This window comes from Molothrus aeneus, chromosome 2 (assembly GCF_037042795.1).
Source record: "Molothrus aeneus isolate 106 chromosome 2, BPBGC_Maene_1.0, whole genome shotgun sequence".
Lineage (NCBI taxonomy): Eukaryota > Metazoa > Chordata > Aves > Passeriformes > Icteridae > Molothrus > Molothrus aeneus.
In genome coordinates this window covers 516,251-539,448 of record NC_089647.1, presented here as the reverse complement: position 1 = coordinate 539,448, position 23,198 = coordinate 516,251, and the positions used below count along the sequence as shown (strand labels likewise).

The following is a 23,198-nucleotide window of genomic DNA, read 5'->3' as shown; positions in this document are numbered from 1 at the left end:
TGAAGCCATGTGTTTGTCCAAAGCCACTTCTCAGCTAAGAAATTACAGCCTCCTCGCAGATACTGACCCTGCTGTGACTTTTGGCAGGGGCCAGTTCCACGGTTCTGACCTAATCTCAGGAGATTTCACTGCTGGCAGAGCAGGGGTGATATTTCCAGGGCTCGTGGTCAGAGGTTGAAGTTGGATAATGGTGCCTCTCTGAGGGGGATGCAGTTGGTTGTGCTGCAGCTCTGGGTGACCCTGCAGCTCCCGGTGACCCTATTGGGGGTTCCATTTCTCTGTTGGCAGTTCTTTGTGTTCTGCCACGGGCTGCTGCAGCTCTCCCAGCTCCTGGTCTCGGGCTACCTGAAGAGCTCCATCTCCACCATCGAGCGACGCTACGGCCTCTCCAGCCAGACCTCGGGGCTGCTGGCCTCCTTCAACGAGGTGAGCGGCGCCCCAGCCGCGTCCCCGTGCCCCTGAGCGCTGTCCCCGTGCTGCCCTGCCCGGGGACACAGCGCTGCTCTGTCCCTGCAGGTTGGGAACACGCTGCTGATCGTCTTTGTCAGCTACCTGGGCAGCCGCGTGCACCGGCCGCGCCTCATCGGCTGCGGGGCCCTGCTGGTGTCCCTGGCCGGCTTCCTCATGGCCCTGCCACACTTCCTCACGGGGCCCTACCAGTACGACCACTCCGTGGCCAGTGAGTGCTCAGAAACCTGCTCAGGAACCCGCCCAGAAACCTGCCCTGGGCCACCAGGAGCAAATAACAGAGTGATGGGATGGTCCGCATGGAAACGACCATAAAGATCGTCCCGTTCCACCCCTGCCATGGCAGGGACACCTTCCACCATCCCAGGGTGGCCTTGGACACTGCCAGGGATCCAGGGGCAGCCACAGCTTCTCTGAGCAGCCACTCTCACAGGGAGCAATTCCTTCCCAACATCCCACCTATCCCTGCCCCCTGGCAGTGGGAAGCTGTTGTGAAATGGCCTTCCCTCCAGGCACTGGGAGCTGCAAGCTGTTGCCTTCTCCTCAGGACATTTTATTTTTCTGAGAATTAAATCATCTCAGCCCTGAGAGGCAACAGCTACTGGTGGAAAGCAGAGCCAGGGGGATGTGGGAACCACAGGAAAGGGCAGGAAAACAATCAAAATGCAGGCTGTGCCTCTGATTCCCCTTGTTTGCTGCACATCCAGCCTCTCCTGCCTTCCCTGGTCTAGCTGGGCTGTCTTTGAGGTTTTAAACCCCACTGGAATATCAGCCTCCCTTGAGATACATGCAGGTCTAAATCACTCTATGTAGTGAACAGGACAGGGTGGGGTTGGGATTTTCTCCCTAAAGGAAAATGAAGGGATGGGAACAGAAAGAAAGGAGAAAACAAGCTACTTGCTACCTCCCCAATCCCTGCCATGAAGCTCCAGCAAGCCTTCTAGAAACCTCCACTGAACAGCTTTTGTTTGGCTCACCAGAGGGAGAGCAGCTGGTTCAGGCAACTGCAGACACCAAAGGAAGGCGGAATAGGTGAACCATTGCTGGCTACAAGCAGGGGCCAGCTGCAAACCCCAACTTGGAAACGCTGAGTTGGTGTTTCAGCAGTGCTGTCCGAGCACTTGGAGTTCTCCAGGATCTGGGGCATAACCATGGAAGTCCTGCTGTGAGCCCCAGCACCCCCTTGCCCGGGGTTCTGAGGAAGATGAGGGTGCTAGAATCAGCCCTTTCACCTAGGCAGCTCTTCTCAGGAAAACAAGCTCTCATTTCCTGGGTAGCTGCTCACAAAATCTGCAGGTTTGCTCATTTACCTGTATTGGGCGGTCTGTCAAAGGTCCTGGGAGTGACCCTTGATGGAGGAAAAGCCTTGAAGGCTTTCCAGGCTCATGACCCCGTCCGTCTCTGTGAACACCAGTGCAGTGATCTTTGCACTTCTTGGTGTTTTCTTTCACCTGCCATCTAAGACAAGGATAAGGATAAGGACTGAGATAAGGACGTGGAACTGCTGGAGCAGATCCAGAGCTGGGGGTGTTCTCCTGGAGAAGGCTCCAGGAGAGCTCAGATCCTTCCAGTGCCTAAATGAAGAAGTCCTCCCTGCAGACCGAGCTCCTCAGGGCTGTCCCCTTGTCACCTCAGGCACCTTCAGCAACATCACGGACCTGTGCCAGCCCGGGGCCCCGGGGGCTGGGGCCAACCTGAGCGATGCCAGCTGCCCTCCCCACGGCTCCAGGGAGAACCAGGAGGTGCTGCTGGTGATGTTCGTGGCCCAGGCCCTGCTGGGCGTCGGCGGCGTGCCCATCCAGCCCTTCGGCATCTCCTACATCGACGACTTCGCCAGCCAGAGGAACTCCCCCCTCTACCTGGGTGAGGCTGCTCCTGGGCTGGAGCTGGCAGCATGGCCAGGCTGGGATAATTGGCATTAATGAGAGCAGGGCTCATTACAGCCCTTCTGCTCTGCCCACGGCCAGGAAGGTTCCTGCAGAAAGGGTTTGTGTGCTTCAGGCTTGGGCAGGCAGCAGGAGAGCTGGGAAACAGCCCTTGGGGCAGAAGCTGGGGGTCTTTGGCCTGAGAGTGACAAAAACTGGAGGCAATTACCATAAACTCCTACAAAGAGACTTCAGGAAGGCCTAGAGGGACAGTCTGATCTCTGTGTTCACAAGTGGCACCTGTGGGTTTAAGGGGCTGTTTAGCTGTCAGCAAAGCCGAACAAACCAAAGAAAGCAAAAGAAAACCAAACCAAACAAACCAAAGAAAGCAGTTTCAGGCACCTGGGAGATGGGAGGGTACCCTTCAGCAGAGGGGCTGCTGGAGAACAGCTTGGTACAGGCCCACAGGGGTGTCTCAGGGTGGGGGGATGGACAAGGTGGTCCTTGCAGCTCCTTCCAGTCCTTTCCCAGCTGCTACCTGTCACAGCCTCCAACTGAAAGGAGCAGCAAAGTAGATCAAAACCAGGTCATTACTGCTGAAAAAAGGAAGCACAGCATCGAGTTTTGTTCTGGTAGATGATCCAAACCTCTCACACGTAAGGTAGGAGATGAATCTTACATGTGTGGATTTCTTTTATCAGCAATTCACAGAGAAGAGTTCACTGATAACTTTTATCTCCTTCACCTTGTAAAACTTGATGTTCCCTGGATTACTGATGCCAAGGGACACCTCTTGTTCCTGGGAGTACTGCAGTCCTTCGAGGAGGCTGAGTGTCAGGAAAGGTCTGAGCCAAAGGGAATTCCACGTGGGAAAGGAAAGTGGGGAGCATGAGGCTGTTGCTCTTGGAGATAAGAAAGCTGCCAGGGAAATGGGCTGTGCTGGAGGCAGGTGCAGCAGAGGCTGGGCCCAGCCTGAGGCTCCTGTGTCCCCCAGGTCCCTTGCCCAGGCTGAGCCCTCCCTGCTCTCGTGCCCCACAGGAATCCTGTTCTCCCTGACGGTCGTGGGGCCAGGAGTGGCCTTCATGCTGGGCTCTGCCATGCTGAGGTTCTACGTGGACATCGACAAAGTCAGCTCAGGTGAGGCACCACAGGTCCTGGCACAGCTTTGGGAGAAGAGGGGGTTCCAGCCCCCTGGGGGTTCTCTGTGCCAGTGGGGCAGAGTGGGCATCCAGCACATCCCTGTGCCAGCTGTCTCCATCCAAAGGAGCTCTTTGGACACCCTGGGGGCAGCAGTGAAATGGGAAAGAGGCCATGGGATGTGATTTAGCGGTGGGATGATCAGGGCAAACGCTGCTCAGGCCCCAGGGCTGACGGTCCCCGGGTTGGGAGCCACCCCCTTGGGGCTGGTTGGTGCTGGGGGTGGCTGGGGCCAGCCTTTGGTGCACTGGGGTCCCTGCCTTGTCCCAGCACTGGTCTGATGCCCCTCTCCTCGCCTCTTGCAGCTGAGGTGCAGCTCACCAACAAGGACCCACGCTGGGTGGGGGCCTGGTGGCTCGGGTTCCTGGTGGCTGCCAGCCTGGTGGCCCTGTGTGCCCTGCCGTACTTCTTCTTTCCACGGGACATGCCAAAAGAGGTAGGAGAGCTTCTGCACACACACACACCTCAGTGGGGCCGAAATGCCACGGGAACCAGAACCACTGGCAGTTCTGTGCCTTGGGGAGGGGAGGATGCAGTCCCAGATTCTCTTGTTTACCAGAGGCACCAGCTCTGTCCATCCTGGCAGCTTTTGTCTGGGAGAAATCACTAACTTTGGAGGTGAACTTGAAATTCCATCAGTGGGCTCCTGGCAGACAAGGACAGCTCTTCTCCAGCAGAGCTGGGAAGCAGGGCAGGGAGTGTCTGAGCAGTGCAGAGCTGCTCCCCAGGGGTGTCTGAGCCTGTCACAGCTCGGGAGCTCCCTGAGTGTCCCAGCTGCGCGTGGCAGCGCCTTGGGAGCAGCAGAGCAGAACGAGCTGTGCTGGCAGAGGAGGTTTTCCTGCAGGCTGGGATGCTGCTGGAGCTGCTGGGACACGCTCAGGAGGTGAAGCTGTGCTCCTCTTGGCCGTGCTGGAGGTGGTGTCAGCGCCCTCCATGTGTGCTGCACCTCGAGGCAGCGTCGAAAGCTCCCTGTCTGAACAAGTCTGTGCAGAGCAATCCTTCATTTCTCCTGACACTGCCTGGATCTCCACAGGAATCAGTGCGGACTGGGGGTTCCCTGACCTGTTCTGCCAGCTCAGCTTGGGGGTGCAGTGATTTACTGCTGCTGACCTGGGCTGTGAGGTGATGGGGTGCCCTGTGCATGGCAGGAGAGGGGTGACCCCAAATGCAGAGTGCCTGATTGCTCCTCCTGCAGCCTGGGCTGCCCTCAAGCCTGAGGGAAGGTCTGGGCTAGCAGGCTCGAGGCTCATCTTAGGGAAAAGTTCTTCATTAGGGCTGATGGGAATATTAATTTCATAAACGCCTCTCGAGAGAAGATAATGCACTTCCAGCTAAAACAGCTGCACTTCCTGGCAAGTGCTGCACTCTGAGCCGCTTGGAAGGGTTTAAGGGGGAGCAGGCTATTGATTTTAAAAGGAGCAGGAAGATCTCACCCTGCTCTGCTGCCTGGGATCTGTAGGGAGCACTCCCACATGGCCCAGCACCCACGTGTCCCTCTGCAGCATGTGAATTTCTTGAATTCTTGGATTCCTCCCCATTTTTGCATCTCCCTCAGAAAGCTCTTGGAATCTGCTGATGGTTAAAAATAATAATAGGAAAATACAGTAAATAACCAAATTCTGCCCTCCTTGCAGAAGGGGAGGCACTGGGGCCAGCCACACCTGTCCCATGGGGGTATCAGCGCCAGCAAGGGGTTCTGCCTAAAAAAATTCAAATAAAAACCTCCGCAGAGAGTTTACCACGTGCTGTTCTGGGTAACACCTGTGAGCTGCAGGAGCTCACATTCCAAGATGTGCTGGAAATGGATGTTTTCCTGTGTGTGTGTGCTGTCCTGCCCACAGCACACCCCTTCAGGCACAGCCTGGAAAAGCACAGCTCTGCAGCTGAGGTGGGGTCCCGCTTGTGCCCAGTCTCCTCAGTGGGCATCACTGTGCAGCAAACGCTGGGTATCAGCCACCCCTCTGTGCCTCTGGAGACTGAGCTGCCTCCTCCCACCAGCCAAGACACATCTGCGTGTTTCATTCCACTGCTGCAGCCTCACCTTTTCCTGATGAATTCTTTCTTTGAAGTCCCTGGAATGGCTCGTGTTAACATTAATGACCATGTGGGGCTGCTCGTTTGATCTTTTTCTCCTAAATTAGTCGCTCCAAACCCAGAACATTTTTATTTCTCTGCTTTGCTGCTTGTCAGTGGGTTTCTAGCACCAAAGTATCCTGAATAATCCTCCTGAGGGCTGATCATGGCAAAGCCATGAGGCTGTCATGAGATCAGGAAGGGGATGAGAGGATGAGGCTCTTATACTGGACCAAGTGTTTTCAGTCAAGAACAGCTTTTTCCCCCAGTAATTCCAGTTTGATCCTGCCTCCATGGGCCCAAACCATTCCTTGGGGTTGTGTCCTGTTCCTGTGAGGAGCTCCCAGCACTCTCCAGTTGCTGTGTGGCCATAGTTTAGCTCATGCTTTGCCAATCTGCTGGTGTTGCTGCATCCCAAGGCAGGCAGCAGTGCTGTCGCAGTATTCCAATATTCCTGCCACACAGGCTCTGCCTGTCCTGCAGCTCTGAGGGTGACACAGCAAGGGACTGAAAGGGGCAAAGCTGCTCTCAGAGACAAAACAGGCACTTCCAGGGATCCAGGGAGAGCCACAGCACAGGGCACGGTCTGAGGAACAAAGAGGGCCAAGTGGCAGGACAGGCTACAGGAATCCTGCTCTCTACAGCTGGACTTTCCCCAGGGAGCTTTAAAGGCAGGCACAAACAGCAGCTGAAAATAAACCTCCCTTGTGGTGGGAGCAAGGTGCCCCTCAGCTGGTTATTTTAACACTCCTGGAAATAGGGTCCCTGGAGGGACCCACACCTGCTGCAAGAGGCATAATGAGGTGTTTGTAGGGAGCCTGACCTTGTCAAAAGGAAAATAACTCTTTCCCAAGCCGTGAGGCTTTGCACTTTGTTTGTCTAATATGAAAATAACTTCTGTGACCTTACTTTTCAGTGAGCTGGGAGTGCCAGGTTCTCTTCACAGCCAGAGGGAAACTCTGCAGAAACCTCAAATTAAACAAAGAGAACCTCTCTGTCACAGAGCAGGTCATTTATCCCTGTTTCCAGGGGTGTATTTGGATCTAGCCAGCCTGCTGGCACCTCTGGCTGCCCTTCTCACAGGTGCAGTAGCAGGTGGGGAGAGCAGGAGCTGCCAGGGAGAGCTGCTTTCATTTTCCTCTCCTGCAGAGCCCTGCTCAGCCACGCCCGGATTTATTCCTGTCTGTGCAGGGAGATGGGGATTTCCCCAGGCCAAGGTCAGGCTGGGGATGCTCTTCCTGATGCAGAGTGTGAGGCAGCTTCATTCTCCTTCCCCAAAAAGCCTGTCTGCCTCCTCCAGCCCCCTGAGGGTGGCAGTGATGCCAGTGGACTCATGGAATCACAGTGGGGTTGGATTACAGGGACCCTAAAGCCACCCCTGCCATGGGCAGGGACACCTCCCACTGTCCCAGGGTGCCCCAAGCCCCGGTGTCCAACCTGGACACATCAGGGGTCCAGAGGCAGATAAAAATGCAGATAAAATCTGATTGCAAAACTGTGAGATGCAGCGAGTGGCAGCAAGGAGCTGAGTCCTTTAAGGATTCATCCAGGGGAATCCAAGTGTGGGGGCATTTTGCAAGCTGAGTTTGTTTCTCCTTGGCAAGATGCTGGGGCAGGGCTGAGCAGCCAGCTCGTGTTACTGCACCTTCCAGCTCCAGCCTGACAGATTTCTGCTGTGAGAATGCCAAAATCCCCCGTGGCAGAGGCACAGCGTCCTCCTCAGGGCTTGGGCATCTCCGATGGTGCAGCAGCACCTTTCCAGCGTCATCCACAGCAAGCAGGCTGGATTCCTGCTTTTCCCTCTGTCCCTGCTTTCCTTCAGCCCACAGGAATGTATTTCCTGATCCTTTCAGACAGCCAAACACCAAGGCAGGGCCAAGGCAGCACAGGGAGAGGAGCTTCCCCCCCCTCTGTGAGGGCTTTGCTCCATGTGCACACAGCTGAGCCAGGGAAACATGGCCTGCAAGGGTCACACACAGGGACATCCCAGGCTGGGGGAGCTGGGGGGAGCTGGGGTTTTGTCTGGACGTGCAGGCTGTTGACTCTCAGAAGTACAAACAGCTGGAAGCTGAGGAAGCCACGGGCAGGAGCAGCTTGAATGTATTTTTGGAAAACGCTGCAGTTTCAGAGCAGAGAAGAGCCCCTGTAAGGCAGTTGGAAAGTGAAAGGGGTTTTATCTTTGCATTTGAAAAATGTATGAAAGCCTGAGCTCCAGCAATTCAAAACAGGAAAGGAGTTCGTTGCCTCTGCCCTCAAAAAGGGCAGGTGGCAGCCACAGCACAGACACTGTGACCTCGCTGCTGTTTAATGAGCACTCTCATCTCAGAGCAGAGGAGGGGTTTCAGCCCAAGAGCTGCTGTTCCCTCATGTCCATTACAGCTCTTTAATTGCTGCTGGATGAACTCATTTGCCCAGCTCGGGTCAGGGCTGCTGAGCTGATGGGGTGGCAGAGCTGCAAACACTCTGTGCCTTGCCCTGCAAAAGCACGCTGCCCTGAGCCCTGCCAGGCACAGCAGCACATCTGCAGGCAGTGCCAGCGGCTCCAGTGGCATCCCAGCCTGCTCCTGGGGCTCCCCTGCAGCTCCTGCAGGGGATCAGAACACATCCCAGCAATGCTCCTTGGCCTTCCTGTGCCCTGGGGTGTGGCACGCCCCGAGGGAGGCTGCCATGCACCTTCCCTCTCCGAGCCCTCCAGGGCTGGGGACCCCACGCTGCCCTGGGCAGCCTCTTGCCTTAGGAGGTCACCAACATCCTGCCTGCATCCCAGACCCCCTCCCGGGCTGGATACATTTCCCTCCTACAATTGCTGCCTCTTTCCTGCCCAGCAGCTTGTGAGGGAGCACAGAGACTGGGCTCACCCTCCATCCCAAGCTGTGCTGGTGGGAAGCCAGCTGTGTCCCTTGTGCTCTCACACAGGGCTAGAACAAGCTCTGGGCCACAAAACCATCCCCCTAAGGGTATCCAGCAAAGGTTGGCACCTCCTGAGTGAGTTTGGCACCTCCTTTCCCTGCAAAGGCTGGCCCTCCTGAGTCTGTGCGAGCTGAGCACACGGCGTGCTGTGCCTGGGGAGTGGCACAGCTTGATATTGGTGGAGTGTGCTCCACCACTGTCAGAAAGGTGGGAAAGCTCCTCTGCAGCACGGGAGTGTGTCTGGATGCTGTCAGCCCCACTGGAAACCTGGGGGTGTGGGCAGGGAGCACAGCTGGACACGACAGGGACGGCCATCCTGGGCTGCTGTGTGTCAGGGTCTGGGAGAGAAAGGCCAGGGCAGGGGAAGCTGGGGCATGATGCATGCAGTGACAGCCTCTGTCTGGTGTGTCCCCAGGTGGTGAGAGGGAAGGACAGAGGCAGCAAGAAGAGGGAGGACGTGCTGAGCCAGCTCAGGCCGAGGTCCCAGCACACGGAGAGCCTCTCCCTGATGGAGTTCATCAGACGTAAGTGAGCCAGCGCCCCTGCCCAGACAGCAGCTCCCACGGCCAGGCTGGGCCATGCCAGGGCTGCAGTGCTGCCAGGGAGCAGGCATGCTCCCCCTGGGCTCAGCACAGCTCCTGGATCAGCCCTTGAGATGCACCTTAGGCTCGGGGCTGGGTCTGAGCCCTCTGCTCCCTGCTCACAGCACCCTGCTGCACCTCCTGCCAACCAAAGCTCCTGGCCTTGGTCACTCTGAGTGTCACATTCCTTCCCTGGCAGTGCCCCAGGCCAGGCTGGACAGGGCTTGGAGCAGCCTGGCACAGTGGAAGGTGTCCCTGCCATGGCAGAGGGTGGAATGGGATGGGCTTTAAGGTTCCTTCCAACCCAAATCCTTCTGTGACTCTGTGATCCATGGCTCATGTGGGCAGTGGGAATCAGAGGCCAAAGTCTCACCAGAGCCCAAATGCAGGCAGGAAGGAGGGGTGCTAGCTGTGGGGCTGGAGCAGAGCCATGGGAAGGGACAGACCCCTTCAGTCACAGGCGTTTGGGGGCTGCTCTTGCTCAGCCCTCAGGCCATGGAACCAGGAATCGGTCCCACAGCAGCACTGGCAACTTCTCCTCCCCAGAAAGCCTCATCAGACTCCCTCCTGCAAGGCTGGAGATGCTGTCCAAGGCAGGCTGACCTCCTGTCCCACTGAGAGTGGCCAGCCCTGCCTGGGGCCAGGGTCTGGGCAGTTAAAACCCAGAGGGAGATGAATCCAGTGCAATTAAATTGTTTGGAAATGAGTGGGCTCTTTATGCTGAAGGGGATCAGCTGGGCTTCAGTCTGTGGAGGCATCTGCTAATGCTTGGGATGTTTGGGTTTTTTAAAACCTCTGCACTTTGGCAGCTACTTAAGAAAAGTGACCCTCTGAAGTCTCTCCGTGTCAGCTTCCTCCATATTTCCCAGCTATTATCCCGTCAATTTCTTGCACATTCTCCGTGTTCTGAAGGGCAGTGCAGGGCAGGCACAGCCAGGCAGGCGTGGGCAGCTTTCCTCCCGCTGGTGGCAGCGTTTGCTGTCAGCCTAACGCTCAATTAGAGGAGGCACTCGGGGGCTCCTTCCCCCCCCGACCTTGTGGCACTGTCATTTGGAAACCTGTGTGCTGGGAGAGGCTGCGTGGGAACAGATTGATGGTGCTCAGATGGGATTTTCACACCAGCCCTCTGCTCTGTGCCTCCCAAACACGAATCAAAATGAGCTCCCTGCTCCCGGCTGCAGCTTTGGTGCGGGGCTGGAATCAGCGTTGCTGTGTCAGGGCTGTGCTAATAAATCCATTATTTCTCAGGATTTATCCCCCAAAGCCCAGTTCTGAAATAAATGAAGCATGTGGTTTATGTCAGAGAGCAGCCTGGCTGCAATCTCTAATACAAAACTCTTTTGGAGCCAGGAAGGGGTGGCAGGTAGTGTGTGATGGTTACCTGGGACAATTTGGGTGAAGCCCAAAGACTTCAGGACTGGCTCATCTGCAAGTCACTGGAAAGAGAATTTCCTTCCCAATTCACCACTCTCCTGCTGGCTTTGTTTCCTCTCTCTGTTTCTCTTTTTACTATTATTTTCAGCATGATAATTTAGGAGAGCAGCATTTGGAGATGAGATTCTCCAGCCTGAATCTCCTGGCAGTGCCCCAGGCCAGGCTGGACGGGGCTGGGAGCACCCTGGGGCAGTGGAAGGTGTCCCTGCCATGGCAGGGGTGGCACTGGGGGGGCTGTAAGGTCCCTCCCAACCCAAACCATTCCATGACTGTGGAGGAGGAAACCCTTTTGCCCTGTGTTCTGTTGTTTTGGGCATACCCAGAGAGCAAAATCACTCCTGCAAGCAGAGCAAGGGTGGGCTGGAGCCTGTTCATCCCTCCTGGGAGCCCCTGAGCCTCCCTGGGCAGGCTGTGAGGGGCAGGTGCAGAGCGCTGGAGGCTCTGTCTGGGCAGGGAGGGCTTTGCCAGCCCAGCAGCAGCACCAGGATGGGGCTGTGTGCAGGGTAAGGGTCAGGCCAGGCTCTGGGGACACTCAGCCCAGCATGGAGCTCTGTCTGGACTGAGAGCTGGGCACTGATCTTGGCTCTGGCACAGACACTCTGTGTGACACCAGCTTGCACCCTGCTCCTCACACTCACTAACTCCTCCCAAATTCCTCCTGCTGCAGGCATCAGGTCTTCCTGCAGTAATGGGAAAAGTAGGATTTAGCTTGCCTGAAGTCATTTCCATTGCTAATTTCCAGGCTTCTGTTGGAAACACCTGGGAGGATGTGCAGACTCTGCTGCACATACTGGGAATTAGCCCATTAAAGGTGATCTTCAAAGCAATTGGAGCGCTGCACTCGTGACTCGTTTGTTTCTCTTATGGTCCCCAAAGGCAGTTTCAAGGATGTTTTTTGTTTATTATTTTAAAGTTTCCACTGCTTTTCCTTTCTGCCCAGCTGCTTCTCTGGAGCTGCAAGGAGGATCCAATTAGGGGTTGCAGAGGATGGAAATCTTGCTGCTCCCACCATGAAGTGGGGACATGCTCAGCTTTTCACCTCTGATTTGGGGTGTGCGGTTTGATTTAAAAGACCAGAGACCTCCAGGAAAAAGGACTTTTTGGTGGAGGATCCCCACAAAAGGCTGGATTGGCTCTCAGGAGATTTTTCAGCCAGCAAGCTGAGGTTTCCTATCTGCAACATGGCAGAGAAATTCGGGGAATACTCTTCAAAAATCAGGACCTGTAGTGGTTCTTGAGAGCAAAATCATCTCCCCCTGTGGGTCGACAGTGGTGTAATGCAGCTCCTTCCCTCTCTGCTGACTGCCAGCCTGCAGAGGGTCAGCATTCCAGGGTCCTTGTCCGTGCTGTGTATGCCTGGGCCCCTCCAAGGACCTGCTTTTGCAGCTCCCTACCATTTTTGGCTGCTTGCGTGACCTGAGGGCCAAGTGCTGAGCTGGAAGGGCCGTGGTGCCATGAAGGGGAGTTGGGGACGTGGGGGACCCCACTGCACCCTCAGAGAGGCCTTTTGCTCTTCACAGAAGATTTCGGACAGCCAAAATCCGTCCCCACCTGGGGCCAGCTCCCAGACAAGCCCCCGGGGAGATGTCCCCAGCACCGCTGTGCTGGAGCAGATAGAAAGATTGTCCCTCTTGTTTGTCAGCTGCTGAGAATTAACACCATTAATTGATGGCAGTCCTCTGCATTAATCCTCGCTGTTAATTCCTTATCTCTGCTCCAGCATATTGGCTGCCCTGGCCCTCATCTGGGAGACTCACCAGCAGTTTGTTTGGAAGTTGCCCTTTGCTGCCAGCCCGAGCAGGGGGAGGCACTGGGGGAGCAGCAGCAGGAGCAGAAGGTGGCTCCAGGGTGCGCAGGAAGGGGACATCACTCCAGCAGGGACAGTGGCAGCTCCCAGCTGGCAGCACGGGGCACCCCATGTGCTGAGCAGGCTGCACACCTCTCCTCAAGGGTTCAGGGCAGTTTGCTGGAGTGTTCCTTGGCTGCAATATAAAAAATTGCACTTTTCTCTGTTTCATTTTTTCATTGAAACTGAAAGGACACTGAAATTGCAACCACAGCAAACAAATAAATTAACTTGTAATGACTTCCCATCTACTTTTGTGTTTGTTTTAGCAGCAGCTCTGCCAGAAGGCTGCAGGGAAAGGGGTGGAACGAGATGAGCTTTGCAGTGCCTTCCAACCCCAACTCTTCTGTGGCTCCCTGATCAGAATTTTGCTCCCTTGTCCTTTCAGGTTTCCCCGTGGTGCTGCTGAGGAACCTGAGGCACCCCGTGTACCTGCTGGTGGTGCTGGCTCAGGTCAACATCTCTGCCATGGTGGCTGGCTTAGCAACCTTCATGGGCAAGTTCCTGGAGAGGCAGTTCTCTCTCACAGCCTCCCTGGCCAACATGATCATTGGTAAGTGCTGCTGAGCTTTTGACTCCTTAAAAAGCCATCTAGAAATTGGGAAGGGTTCCTCTAGAGTAAAGCCTCCCTCTCAGAGAGTTCACAGATCCTGCCAGAGAAGTGTTTAAAACACATTATTGAGCAGACAGCACCTCAGGGAACGAGGCCTCTGAGGTCTGGGACAGATAAATCAGAATAAAATGAGCAGAACAGGCTGGCAGAGCCAGGGCTGAATGCAGCAGGAAGGTTAAATGCTGAAGCAGTGCTGTCCTGCCCTGAGGTGCCCAGCTGAGCTGTTCCCAGCCTGGATTTACCCTCTGCATTCAGGTCAGCACCGTGCTCCGTGGATGAATTGATCTACCCTTTGTTCCCACCACTGAGTCTCGCTTGGCCTTTTCCTTTCAGATCAAAAAGCTTTCTGTAGCTGGAAATTCCTTCCTTGCGTGGGCATTGAGGGGCTGAAAGCAACCTCCCTGTGCATTCTTAGCTGAATTAAACACTTTGCATGTCTCTAGCTGAACTTTGGTCTCCCCCCAAAAATGGGGGGTTTATGGAAATGGGGTTTTTCAAGGGTGACCTCAGAAATGGGCACAATCCCGCTCTGCACAGAAATCAAACATCCTCTCCAGGCTGACTTGGTGTTTCTTCCTGTCAACACTAAAAAATCACATTTTGCTGGGTGAGGCCCAGCTTTCCCCTGCTCCTGACATCTTCCACCCATGGATCCATGAGGCAGCCAGTTTGCTGTGGGATCCTTTTGAAAAGCAGCTTTTTGGTAGCATTACTCCACCAATCCCTGCAAAAACCTTGGTCCCTTCTGAACCACCTGTGCTGAAAAATAGCAACCCAACAGCAAATCCTCTGGGCCTTCCCTTTGTGAGAAGGGACTGGCACAGGCCAGAGATGGAAAACAAGGTACAGGGATAGGACTAAGGAGGAATGGCTTTAGATTGGGTGTTAGGAGGGAATTGCTCCCTGGGACAGTGGGGAGACAGAGAAGCTGTGGCTGCCCCCTGCATCCCTGGAAGTGCCCAAGAACAGGTTGGATGGGCTTGGAGCAGCCTGGGATGGTGGAAAGGGATGGGACTGGGTGGTGCTGAAGGTCCCCTGATTGCATGCCTGCCTTTTCCCAGGTGCTGTGAACATCCCCGGGGCCATGGTGGGGATCGTGGTGGGCGGCGCCATCCTGAAGCGGTTCCAGATGTCCCTGAGGCAGTGCAGTGCCCTGTGTGTGCTGGGCATGCTGCTCTGCCTGCTCACTGCCTTTCCCTTGCTCTTCCTGGGCTGCCCCACGCAGAAGGTGGCCGGTGTCACCCACTGGGACAGGTACCTCAGCTCCTGGGCTGGGCACACCCCAGCCACAGGCACATTCCTGGGAGTGGGAGCCAGGCAGAATGCCCAGAAATGGGTTTGTTCCCTCAGGAGAAGCAGCTAGTGAAGGTAAACTAAGAAAATCTGAGTCCTCTGTGTCCTCAGGTTTAGGGCAGAAAATGTACTGCTCGCCTTCGTGACTTATCCCACACATGGTGGAGTCATTTCAGCTTTATCTCCTGGGGGCTAAAACCTTTTTAACACGAGGTTTTTAGGAGCAAGGGTTGTAAGGGTTCCACCAGTGAGATTTCCTACCGAGGAGCAAGCGTGGAACCCGAGGTAAACACGTTTTTGGCACAAACAGCACAAGATTTCATCTTGGAAAGAGTGGTGGATGAATAATTCAGGCAGGGGCCAGCTCTGGGATCACACCATCTAAGCTGTGGCAGCTAAATGTGGGCAGGAGCTTTTTGTGTGCCCTGGAGGCTGGATCCAGGTCTCTGAATTCCCTGGTTAGTGTCCTGTGGTCCGGGCCCTCAGGGGGAACCTCCCTCCCTCCCACAGTGTTGCAAGAACCCGAAAGGCCGGGTTTGGGACCAAGAATGAGGGCAGTGGGTGGCCCCGGTGCCCAGCTGTGGTGGGGATGCTTTGACAGGCAGAGCAGAGGTTTGGGTGATGCTGGGATTCCCGTGGGGAAGGGCTCCTTGTGCAGTCAGGTGGGTTTTGCTGATCCCAGCACACACACAGTGGGTTTTCTCTGTGAGATGCACGTGGGTGATGCCCCATGCCCACATTAACCCTTTCCTGGCCCCAGCTCTGGCTCTGGCCACCACGCCATGGCGTGCAACGTGCGGTGCCGCTGCCCCGAGCGCGGCTTCAACCCCGTGTGCGGCTCCGACGGCGTGGAGTACACGTCCCCCTGCTCTGCTGGCTGCAGCAGCGTGGCCCTGCGCCCCGATGGCTCCGTCCTGGTGAGTCACAGCTGGCCACAGCTGGCCCTGCCGGCCCCACCGGCCTGCCCTGAGTGTCTGTGGGACAGGGGAGAGCAGGGTCACCGTGCAGGGCTTTGCTCCCTCCTGCTTTCCTCTGCTGTGGGTTGTTCTGCTGGCAGTGCAGCTCAGCAGACCCACCTGAGGAAACTTCTGCCACTCAAAGCCCGACCTGAAGATCAAGTGGCTTTCCCTGCACTCTTGGCACAGGGTGTGATGGCAGCAGGGAGCTGTCTGGGCGGTTTGCAGCAGCATTTTGTTAATTAACGGCGCTTCATTTTGATAACAGTTGTGCTTTCTGCCAGAGCTCAGTCCCAAATGTGCTTTCCTGCACCCCCACGCCTGCCTTTTGTACAGCAGATCCTTTCCAACAGCTTTTTTTCCTCCTCAGACAACGCCTCTCTCTTCCAGCCCTAGCTTTCTTAGAAATTTTACACTTTTCTTACCATTTTCAGCAGTACAGGGACCTGTGGCACTCATGGCCTGCTGCTTTCCCTGTCCCAGGTTTTCCAGGAACCCTCCCAGCCTGCAGAAAACCCTGCAATTGTGTGCCCAGCTTTGCTGCAGCCCTCCCAGAGGGCACCATGTAAGCTTGGATGTAGGAACGAGGTTTTGGGAGACCCCGAGCTGCCCCTGCCTCTGGGATCACTCTTCTGCAACTGCAACCCCCTAACAACCAAAAGATTGTACTCATTTTATTTAAAGGTCTCTTTAAAACAAAAGAAACAACCCAGAGTTTTCTTGTTTAAAACAGATAAAAAAGAGATAATTGTGACTAAAAAATAGAGAAATGGAGAAACTCCTCATCCATCACCCCAAGGCATCTTTCCTTTGCTATAAGGCTGTGGTAGATATTTATGAGCCTCTCTCAAAGGTGAGGTTACACATGTTTGATTTAACACTCCCTGAGCTGTGGCTGCAGCTCTGCCCGGGGTGAAGGGTCTGGCAGCAGGACAACACCTGGCACAGGTGGCACAGCCAGGAATTCCTTCCCAAAATCCTATTTATCCCTGCCCTCTGCAAAGCCATTCCCTGTGTCCTGTCCCTCATCCCCAGTCCCTCTCCAGCTCTGCTGGAGCCCTGGACGTGTCTCTGAGCTCTCCCCGAAGTACTGAGTGCTAATTCCTGCTAATTACTCTCAGACAAACCTTACCTGCTCTCCTTGGCTCTGTCAGCTGGCAGCGTTCCCTTCCACCTCTGGAAGCAGCCTGTGGATGTGGTCTGTCTCCTCTTTGCAGAACTACACTGGCTGCAGCTGCTTCGGGGCGGCGGGCGCCGCCAGGCCGGGCCCCTGCGGCACCAGCTGCTCCCACCTCTTCGTGCCCTTCGTGGTGCTCTCCTGCCTGGCTGGCATCCTGGCCAGCACCTCCCACACGCCCTCCTTCATGCTCATCCTCAGGTGGGCACGGCTTGGGCACCTCCTGGCCAGACAGAGAGGGCGTCCAGAGCGGGTCTGTGAGGCAGGGGGATGGATTTCGCCACCTGCGGGACTGGGGGCTAAACCAGACCTGAATGGGGGCTAAACCAGACCTGAATGGGGGCTAAACCAGCCCTGCCTGGGAGTTAAACCAGCCCTAGATTGCAGGTGGCAGCAGGATGGAGCCAGCCAAGATGGGAGCCCAGGCTGGTGGAGCTGGAGCCCAGCATGGGTAAAGCTGAGGCAGAGGGGAAAGCCATGGGGGAATCTCTGTGTTAGTCTGTAAATGATACTTCCAAGCTCTTCCTGGTCCTGGCAGGATTTTCAGGCCAGGAAAAGGCCATGGGCAGTGTTCAGCCTTAATGAATGAACCCTCATCAGGTTGGGTGATGGGAATGGGAACTCCCTGGGATCCTTGGAGGCTAGGTTGAAGGACGAGTGTGTGGGCGAGGTGCTGTGCCAGGGAGGGAAGCATCCATCCTGGAGGGATTGCCAGAGGGCATTTTGTTCCATTTTGTTTTTCAGGAGCATCCAGCCTGAAGACAAATCATTTGCCGTTGGCATACAGTTCATGCTGCTGAGAGTTTTAGGTAAATTGAAATGTGTTAAAATACCCTCCTGGAAAATAATGGCAGCTCTTGGAGAGGGCTTTCCCAGGGCTGGGAAGGCTGCTGCCCTGCAGGGTCTGGGGGCACGTGGAGGGGATGAGACAAGACAGCTCCAAGGGCTCCATCCCCAGTCCCTGGGGCCATGTTTTTGGGGTGGCTGTGGCCCCTGGGGACATGGTTTGGGTTGTTGCCCCTGAGGCCTGTTTTTGGGATGGCCGTGGGCCCTGGGGCCATGGTTTTCAGGCTATGGGCCCCAGGTCCATGTTTTTGGGGTGGCTGTGGCCCCTGGGGCCATGGTTCAGGCTGTAGCCCCTGGGGCCGTATTTTTGGGGGTGTTCGTGGCCTCTGGGACCTGTTTTTGGAGTGGCTGTGACCCCCGTGGCTGTGGTTCAGCCTGTGGCCCCTGGAGCCTCTTTTCAGGGTGGCTGTGGCCCCTGAGGCCTGTTTTCGGGGTGGCTGTGGCCTCCGCAGCTGTGGTTCAGCCTGTGGCCCCTGGGGCTTATTTTCAGGGTGGTTATAACCCCTGAGGCCTGGTTTTGGGGTGGCTGTAGCCCCTGAGGCCTGGTTTTGGGGTGGCGGTAGTCCCTGAGGCTGTGGTTCGGCCTGTGGCCCCTGAGGGCTGTTTCCGGAGTGGCTGTGGGCCTCGGGCCCAAGTTCGGGCTGTGGCCCCTGGAGTCTGTTTTTGGGGTGGCTCTAGCTCCTGAGGCTCTGGTTTTGGGATGGCACTTGGCCCCTGGGTCCCTGATTTGAGCTGTGGTGCCCAGGGCCTGTTTTCAGGATGGCTGTGGCCCCTGAGGCCTGTTTCCGGGGTAGCTGTGGCCCTCGGGTCCATGGTGTGGGCTGTGGCCCCCAGGGCCTGTTTTTGGGGTGTCTGTGCCCCTAGTGCCTGTTTTGGGGTGTCTGTGCCCCCTGGTATCTGTTTTTGGGGTGTCTGTGCCCCCTGGTACCTGTTTTGGGGGTGTCTGTGGCCCCCGCGGCTGTGGTTCGGCCTGTGGCCCCTGAGGCCTGTTTCCAGGGTGGCCATGGGTCCATGGTTTAGGCTGTGGCCCCTAGGGCCTGTTTTCGGGATGTCTGTGCCCCCGGGGCCTGTTCTGGGGTGTCTGTGCTCCCAGGGCCTGTTCTGGGGTGTCTGTGCCCCCGGTACCTGTTCTGGGGTGTCTGAGGGCAGGGCGGGCTGGCTGACGCCGTGGCTGTTGCAGCGTGGATGCCGGGCCCGGTGCTGTACGGCAGCGCCATCGACACCAGCTGCGTGCTGTGGGAGAGGCGGTGCGAGCGCAGGGCAGCCTGCAGATACTACAACAATACCCTCTTCAGGCACAGGTAGGGACACAGGGACAGCGGGATAAACCCTGTGCCAAGCACCGGGAACACCCAGGGACGCTCCCCTGCCCCTGGGCCACCGAGGGTCACTCCAGGACAGCTCCCTGCTCTGGGGCAGAGGCCGTGCCTGGAACAGCCTCCCCAGAGTCCCAGGGGTGTTCCTTGGAGCTCTCTGGAACATCCCCACTGCCCTGACCCGCTGTTTCTGCACCCACAGGTACCTGGGGCTTCAGTTCTTCTTCGAGGTGGGCGCATTCCTGTGCTTTGTGGCCGTGTATCTGATCCTCAGGAAGCAGGAGAGGGAAGCCAGCCAGGCAGAGGAGGCAAAGGCAGAGCCAGAGAAGGAGAAACTGGCGGGAAAGTCCTCAAAGAGCCCGGAATCCAAAGTGTGACAGCGAAATGTGGATTTTGGTCTGTGCTGGGGAGGTGAATCAGCCCACAGCCAAGCTGTGCAGGGTGGATGCTTGGAGTGATGGACCCAGGGCTTGCTTCCTGCTCTTCCAGCTGGGATGGACTCTGCCTGCACTGCATGGATCCATCCACAGGTTGTTCTCCTCCTCGGGGTGCAGGTTGCTCCTTCACATGGATTAGTCCTCACTCTTTAGCCCGTGGACTCTACAGCCTCCTGGGTTTGTGTCCTGCTAAGCAGTTTTTCCTGCTGACCGTCTCAGTGGTGCCAGCACTGAGCAGAAACCATAAACATGAAGGGTTTTGTGGAGTGTTTTTTTTAAATAAATCATTTTTAAGAAATGGTTTTGTACTGAACCCGCAGATCTCTGTGACTGATGTTCATAATTCTCGTTTTCTGTGTTATCAGCACTTACTTTCTGATGGTCAGTGCTTGAAGCACATGGGAGTTTAGGTGCATTCCTGGTTTTGCAGTTTGAGAAGGGCAGAACTTTCCCCAGGATCAGAGGATGAGGTTGGAGCCCTCTCCAGACTGGGTAGAGCTTGTGGCTAAACCATCTGAGCCCAGCTCCAGGCAGCCCTGGGCTCCCTGAAGGGGGTTCTGTCTGTAATTATGGGGTGGAAGTCCAGCCTAGCCCTATTTTGGTTCAGCTGCCTCTGTTTCCTGCATTCTTCCCATCCTGGGGCTCCTTCCCACCCAGGAGTGAATTGTGTTACCCAGCCACAGCCACTGGGGAGCTTTGTCATCTTTGGCTCCAGGATGGAATTTAGTAGAGAAAACAAAACTTGTAAGTTCAACCCAAATATGCAGAAAAGAAACACACAGAGGGGAAAATTCAGTCCCTCCTACCACCCTGGCAGATATCCCCTGGGAAGGGCTGGGTGTGCAGAGAAGGGAAGGGAGCAGGCCTGTGGTGAAGTGACTGAATTTAGCTGTTCCCCCAAACTGTTTGCCCAGCCATTCTGAGGGACCCAGTTACCTCAGTGCAGACTGGGAGGGTGATTGGAATTTTTTAGGGGTTTGGGTTGGGGTTTTTTTCCTATTTTTGTGCAGTGCCTTGTGTTCACCAAGCTGAGAGTTCACAGCCCTGTTCAAGAAGCGATGTCTGGCTTCAGAGAAGGTTCTAGAAGGCAGAGGAGTGCGTGGACATTGCAGGGGTGTAGGTGCAGCCATCCAGGGAAGGACAAGTAGCATTTGCTGACCATGATCTTTAGAAAGCCAAAACCAGGAGAGTTTTGCTCTCTCCTCTTTTCCAAAGCCCTGCCAGGCAGCATCTGTTGCTGAAGCAGCAGGATCAGGTTCTTAGGGCAGGAGCAGGGAGGAGATGGGGTGTTCCAGCTCCTTGCAGCCCAGGAATCTGTGGCATCCCTGGAGAAGAAGGTTCTTTCCTGGCTGAGCACAAGCCTTGGCTCCCAGGCACTGTCCTGCTGTGCTCAGCTGAGTCCCAAGTAACTCCAAGGTACTTTCCACACCACAACAAACAAACAGCAGCACAATTCGCTCCAATGGCGTGGGAAGTGGGGAGCTGCAGTGTCAGATTCCTGCTTTGCCAGGGAGCTGCAGTGTCAGATTCCTGCCTTGCCAGGAATCTGCCATGATTCCATTCTTTCCCATGGAAGTGTGCAAGCCCAGGCTGGATGGGGCTTGGGGCAGCCTGGGGTAGGGGGAGGTGTCCTTGCCCATGGCAGGGATGAGCGTTAAGGCCTTTCCAACCCAAACCATTCCATGGTTCTCTCCCCCATCCCACTGGAGCCCCTCAGGGCTGTGCAGCCTTTCTGAGAGCCCCCCATGCCACTGAAAGCAGCGGTTCCATTTACAGAAAGGAGGGGGAAAGGGGACAACTGACCCCTTTCCCCAAACAAACAGGGAGTTCCATGGCCTGTGGTGCTGCTGCAGGTGGCAGGCAGGCTGCTCATCCCTCTGCTGCCTGGCTGGGATCCTGGTGGCTGCACAGGGGCCTGCAGGGTGGCCTGGCTGGCTCACTGCCCGCCCCTTCTCATGGCTGGGCTCAGGGCTGCGCGTTCATTTTCCACCTGGGAAACTCCCATCGCACCACAGAAAGGTCTGGCACAGGCTGGCACGGCCTGAATCCTTCCTTCCCTCATTACCCCTCCAGCAGAGGACAGATCCCTGGGGATAACCATCCAAGGCACCTGCAAGCTGTGTCCTGGCTCTAGGCTTGTTACTCTGGCAATTTCCATCCATTTGGGCTGGAATTTCTAAAAAAAGAAACAAACCCCCATTTCCCCATCCCCTCCCCTGTGCTCTTTAAGAACATGGTTGAAAGGGACTGGCTTGCCAGGGAGGATGAAAGAGAGGCCGTTTGGAAAGGCTGCTCCCATAAAAAGCCCAGGGAATATGAAAGGGCTGGCAGCAGCGAGGGAGCAGCAGGAGCAGTGTTTGATGCAGAGCAAGGGGCAGGCAGGTAGGAGGGCTGCAGAGAAAGGAAGCAAAGGAAGGGGCAGAGGCAGCAAAATCCACCCTGTGCCGTTTGCCAGGCTCTCCCCAGAGGAGATGTCCCCTGCAGACAGCTTGGAACAGAATTTGCAGAGCTCTGGAGGGTACAGCTTGGGCACCAGCCAGGAATTGCATTGGGGGGGTTAACAGGAGCTAATCCAGCTGGGCCAGGACTCATGGACTTCCTGGAACGGGAGCACTGGATGTTTTCATGCAGCACTTTGTGGTACCAGGGGTCACAGACCTGGAGGCAGAACGGTGCCTTTGGGGCTGCTGAGAATTGCACAGGGTCAAGAGGAGGAATTAGAACTGGGGGGAAGGACCCAAAGCACTTACAGAGCCAAGAGCTCCTTTAGAGCCAGGCACAGCTCCCATTCCCCTGGAAAAAAGAGCAAAGCTGAAGCTTTTAAATCACCCTCAGCGTGTTCAGCTCAGCCAGATCTCCTCTGGAGTGCTCCTGGCCACTGCTGCAGCCAGACCCAGAGGTTTCTCCTGCTTTGCTGCTGGTTTTCCAGGGGATAGGGACGGTCCCAGGTGGATTCTGTGGCTGTTCGCAGGGGGCCAACAAAACATGAATCAAAACCCACTGGATGTTTCCCCTAAAACTCACTGCCTGTGGCAACCTGAGATCTGCTCAAGGAAATGCCCACTGAGGAGACACAGTTTGCAGCCACAAGACAGAGAATTGCTGTGGCTGGGACTGAGGCAGAGCTGGGCATGCAATCCAGCCCCCAGGCTGGGGAAGAGGAAGGAAAACAATCCATAGGTGTTACACTGAAGTTCAGGAAAACATGGGAAGTTCCCAGAGGAACACTTGAAACACGAGCCAAGGAACCACTGAAACGCTACCAATTAAAACCACAATTCCCAGAAACTGGAGGTTTCCAGGGATCTCAGAAGGGGAAAACAGAGCAATCAGGCAGATCCAGACCCAGCCCAGCGCTGGTCCCTGGAAAGATGCTGAGGAGGAGACTCATCCACATGCAGCACTGGGATGGAGGTGTCATGGACTGTCTCACACAGATCTCATAGCAAACATTTCATTTCTCCTTCAGTCCCACCTGGACAAGCTTCCTCCCTGACTGAAGGAAGGATTTTGACCCTGTCCCACATTGTTCCCATAAACCAATTACCAGCCAGATGGAATTATGCAGAGGAGAGAAAAAGAGGAGAAAAACCAGGCTTAATTGGAAAGCTCCATCTCCAGGAGCTGCAGGTAGTTTGCTGCCTGCCCAAAAGGATTTATCTACAAGAATCTCACCAGGGTCTGTCCTGTCTCTAGGACTAATCAATATTTTAATTAATTACTTGGACGATGAGAGAAGCAGGAGCTAATAAAACTTCTGCTTACGGACACGAGTGCTTTGGACTGGAATCCAAATCCTTCAGAGCAGATTGGAGAAATGGTATGAAATGGATAATATTGGGATTTACAAGAGCCAAACAGTGGGGCAGGGGAAGGAGGGCTGGGGTGCAAAGTTTGCCCTGGGAGAAAGGGGATGTGGCAGCAGCTCTTAATGGAGCAGAAGATTTTTGGGCTCATATTGTCCCTTTGAGTTAAATTGGCAGTCACCACAATTCTCTGCCTGTCCTGTGAGGGGAAGATATGACCCCTTGCACTTGGAGGCATAAAATTATCTCCCCATGTTGCTGAATTGAGTAAGTTTCCTGCTTATTGCCAAGTGCATCTCCTCCAGCTGTGCCCTCTCGAAGGTCCAAGCAAACAGAGCAGAGTGAATCAGGAATTATCTCCTGTGCTTAGAGACAGGATG

General features: G+C 55.6%; 1 protein-coding gene across 2 annotated transcripts in view; it reads left to right on the top strand.

Annotated features, from left to right (window-relative positions):
- The window catches only part of SLCO2B1 (solute carrier organic anion transporter family member 2B1), a 30,309-nt gene extending 10,984 nt beyond the window's left edge, over positions 1 to 19,325 (top strand). The window contains exons 3-15 of one of the 2 annotated variants that reach the window (XM_066567910.1): positions 289 to 426; positions 517 to 679; positions 2,104 to 2,331; positions 3,372 to 3,470; positions 3,836 to 3,966; positions 8,929 to 9,037; positions 12,763 to 12,927; positions 14,049 to 14,241; positions 15,041 to 15,197; positions 16,454 to 16,614; positions 17,158 to 17,222; positions 18,440 to 18,560; positions 18,778 to 19,325. In XM_066567910.1, the coding sequence (XP_066424007.1) occupies positions 289 to 426; positions 517 to 679; positions 2,104 to 2,331; positions 3,372 to 3,470; positions 3,836 to 3,966; positions 8,929 to 9,037; positions 12,763 to 12,927; positions 14,049 to 14,241; positions 15,041 to 15,197; positions 16,454 to 16,614; positions 17,158 to 17,222; positions 18,440 to 18,560; positions 18,778 to 18,952 (1,905 nt within the window). In that variant the 3' untranslated portion in view covers positions 18,953 to 19,325. The remainder of the gene's footprint in view (positions 1 to 288; positions 427 to 516; positions 680 to 2,103; positions 2,332 to 3,371; positions 3,471 to 3,835; positions 3,967 to 8,928; positions 9,038 to 12,762; positions 12,928 to 14,048; positions 14,242 to 15,040; positions 15,198 to 16,453; positions 16,615 to 17,157; positions 17,223 to 18,439; positions 18,561 to 18,777) is intronic. The other variant, XM_066567919.1, reaches the window with a different exon arrangement.
- The last annotated feature ends 3,873 nt before the right edge of the window (positions 19,326 to 23,198 follow it).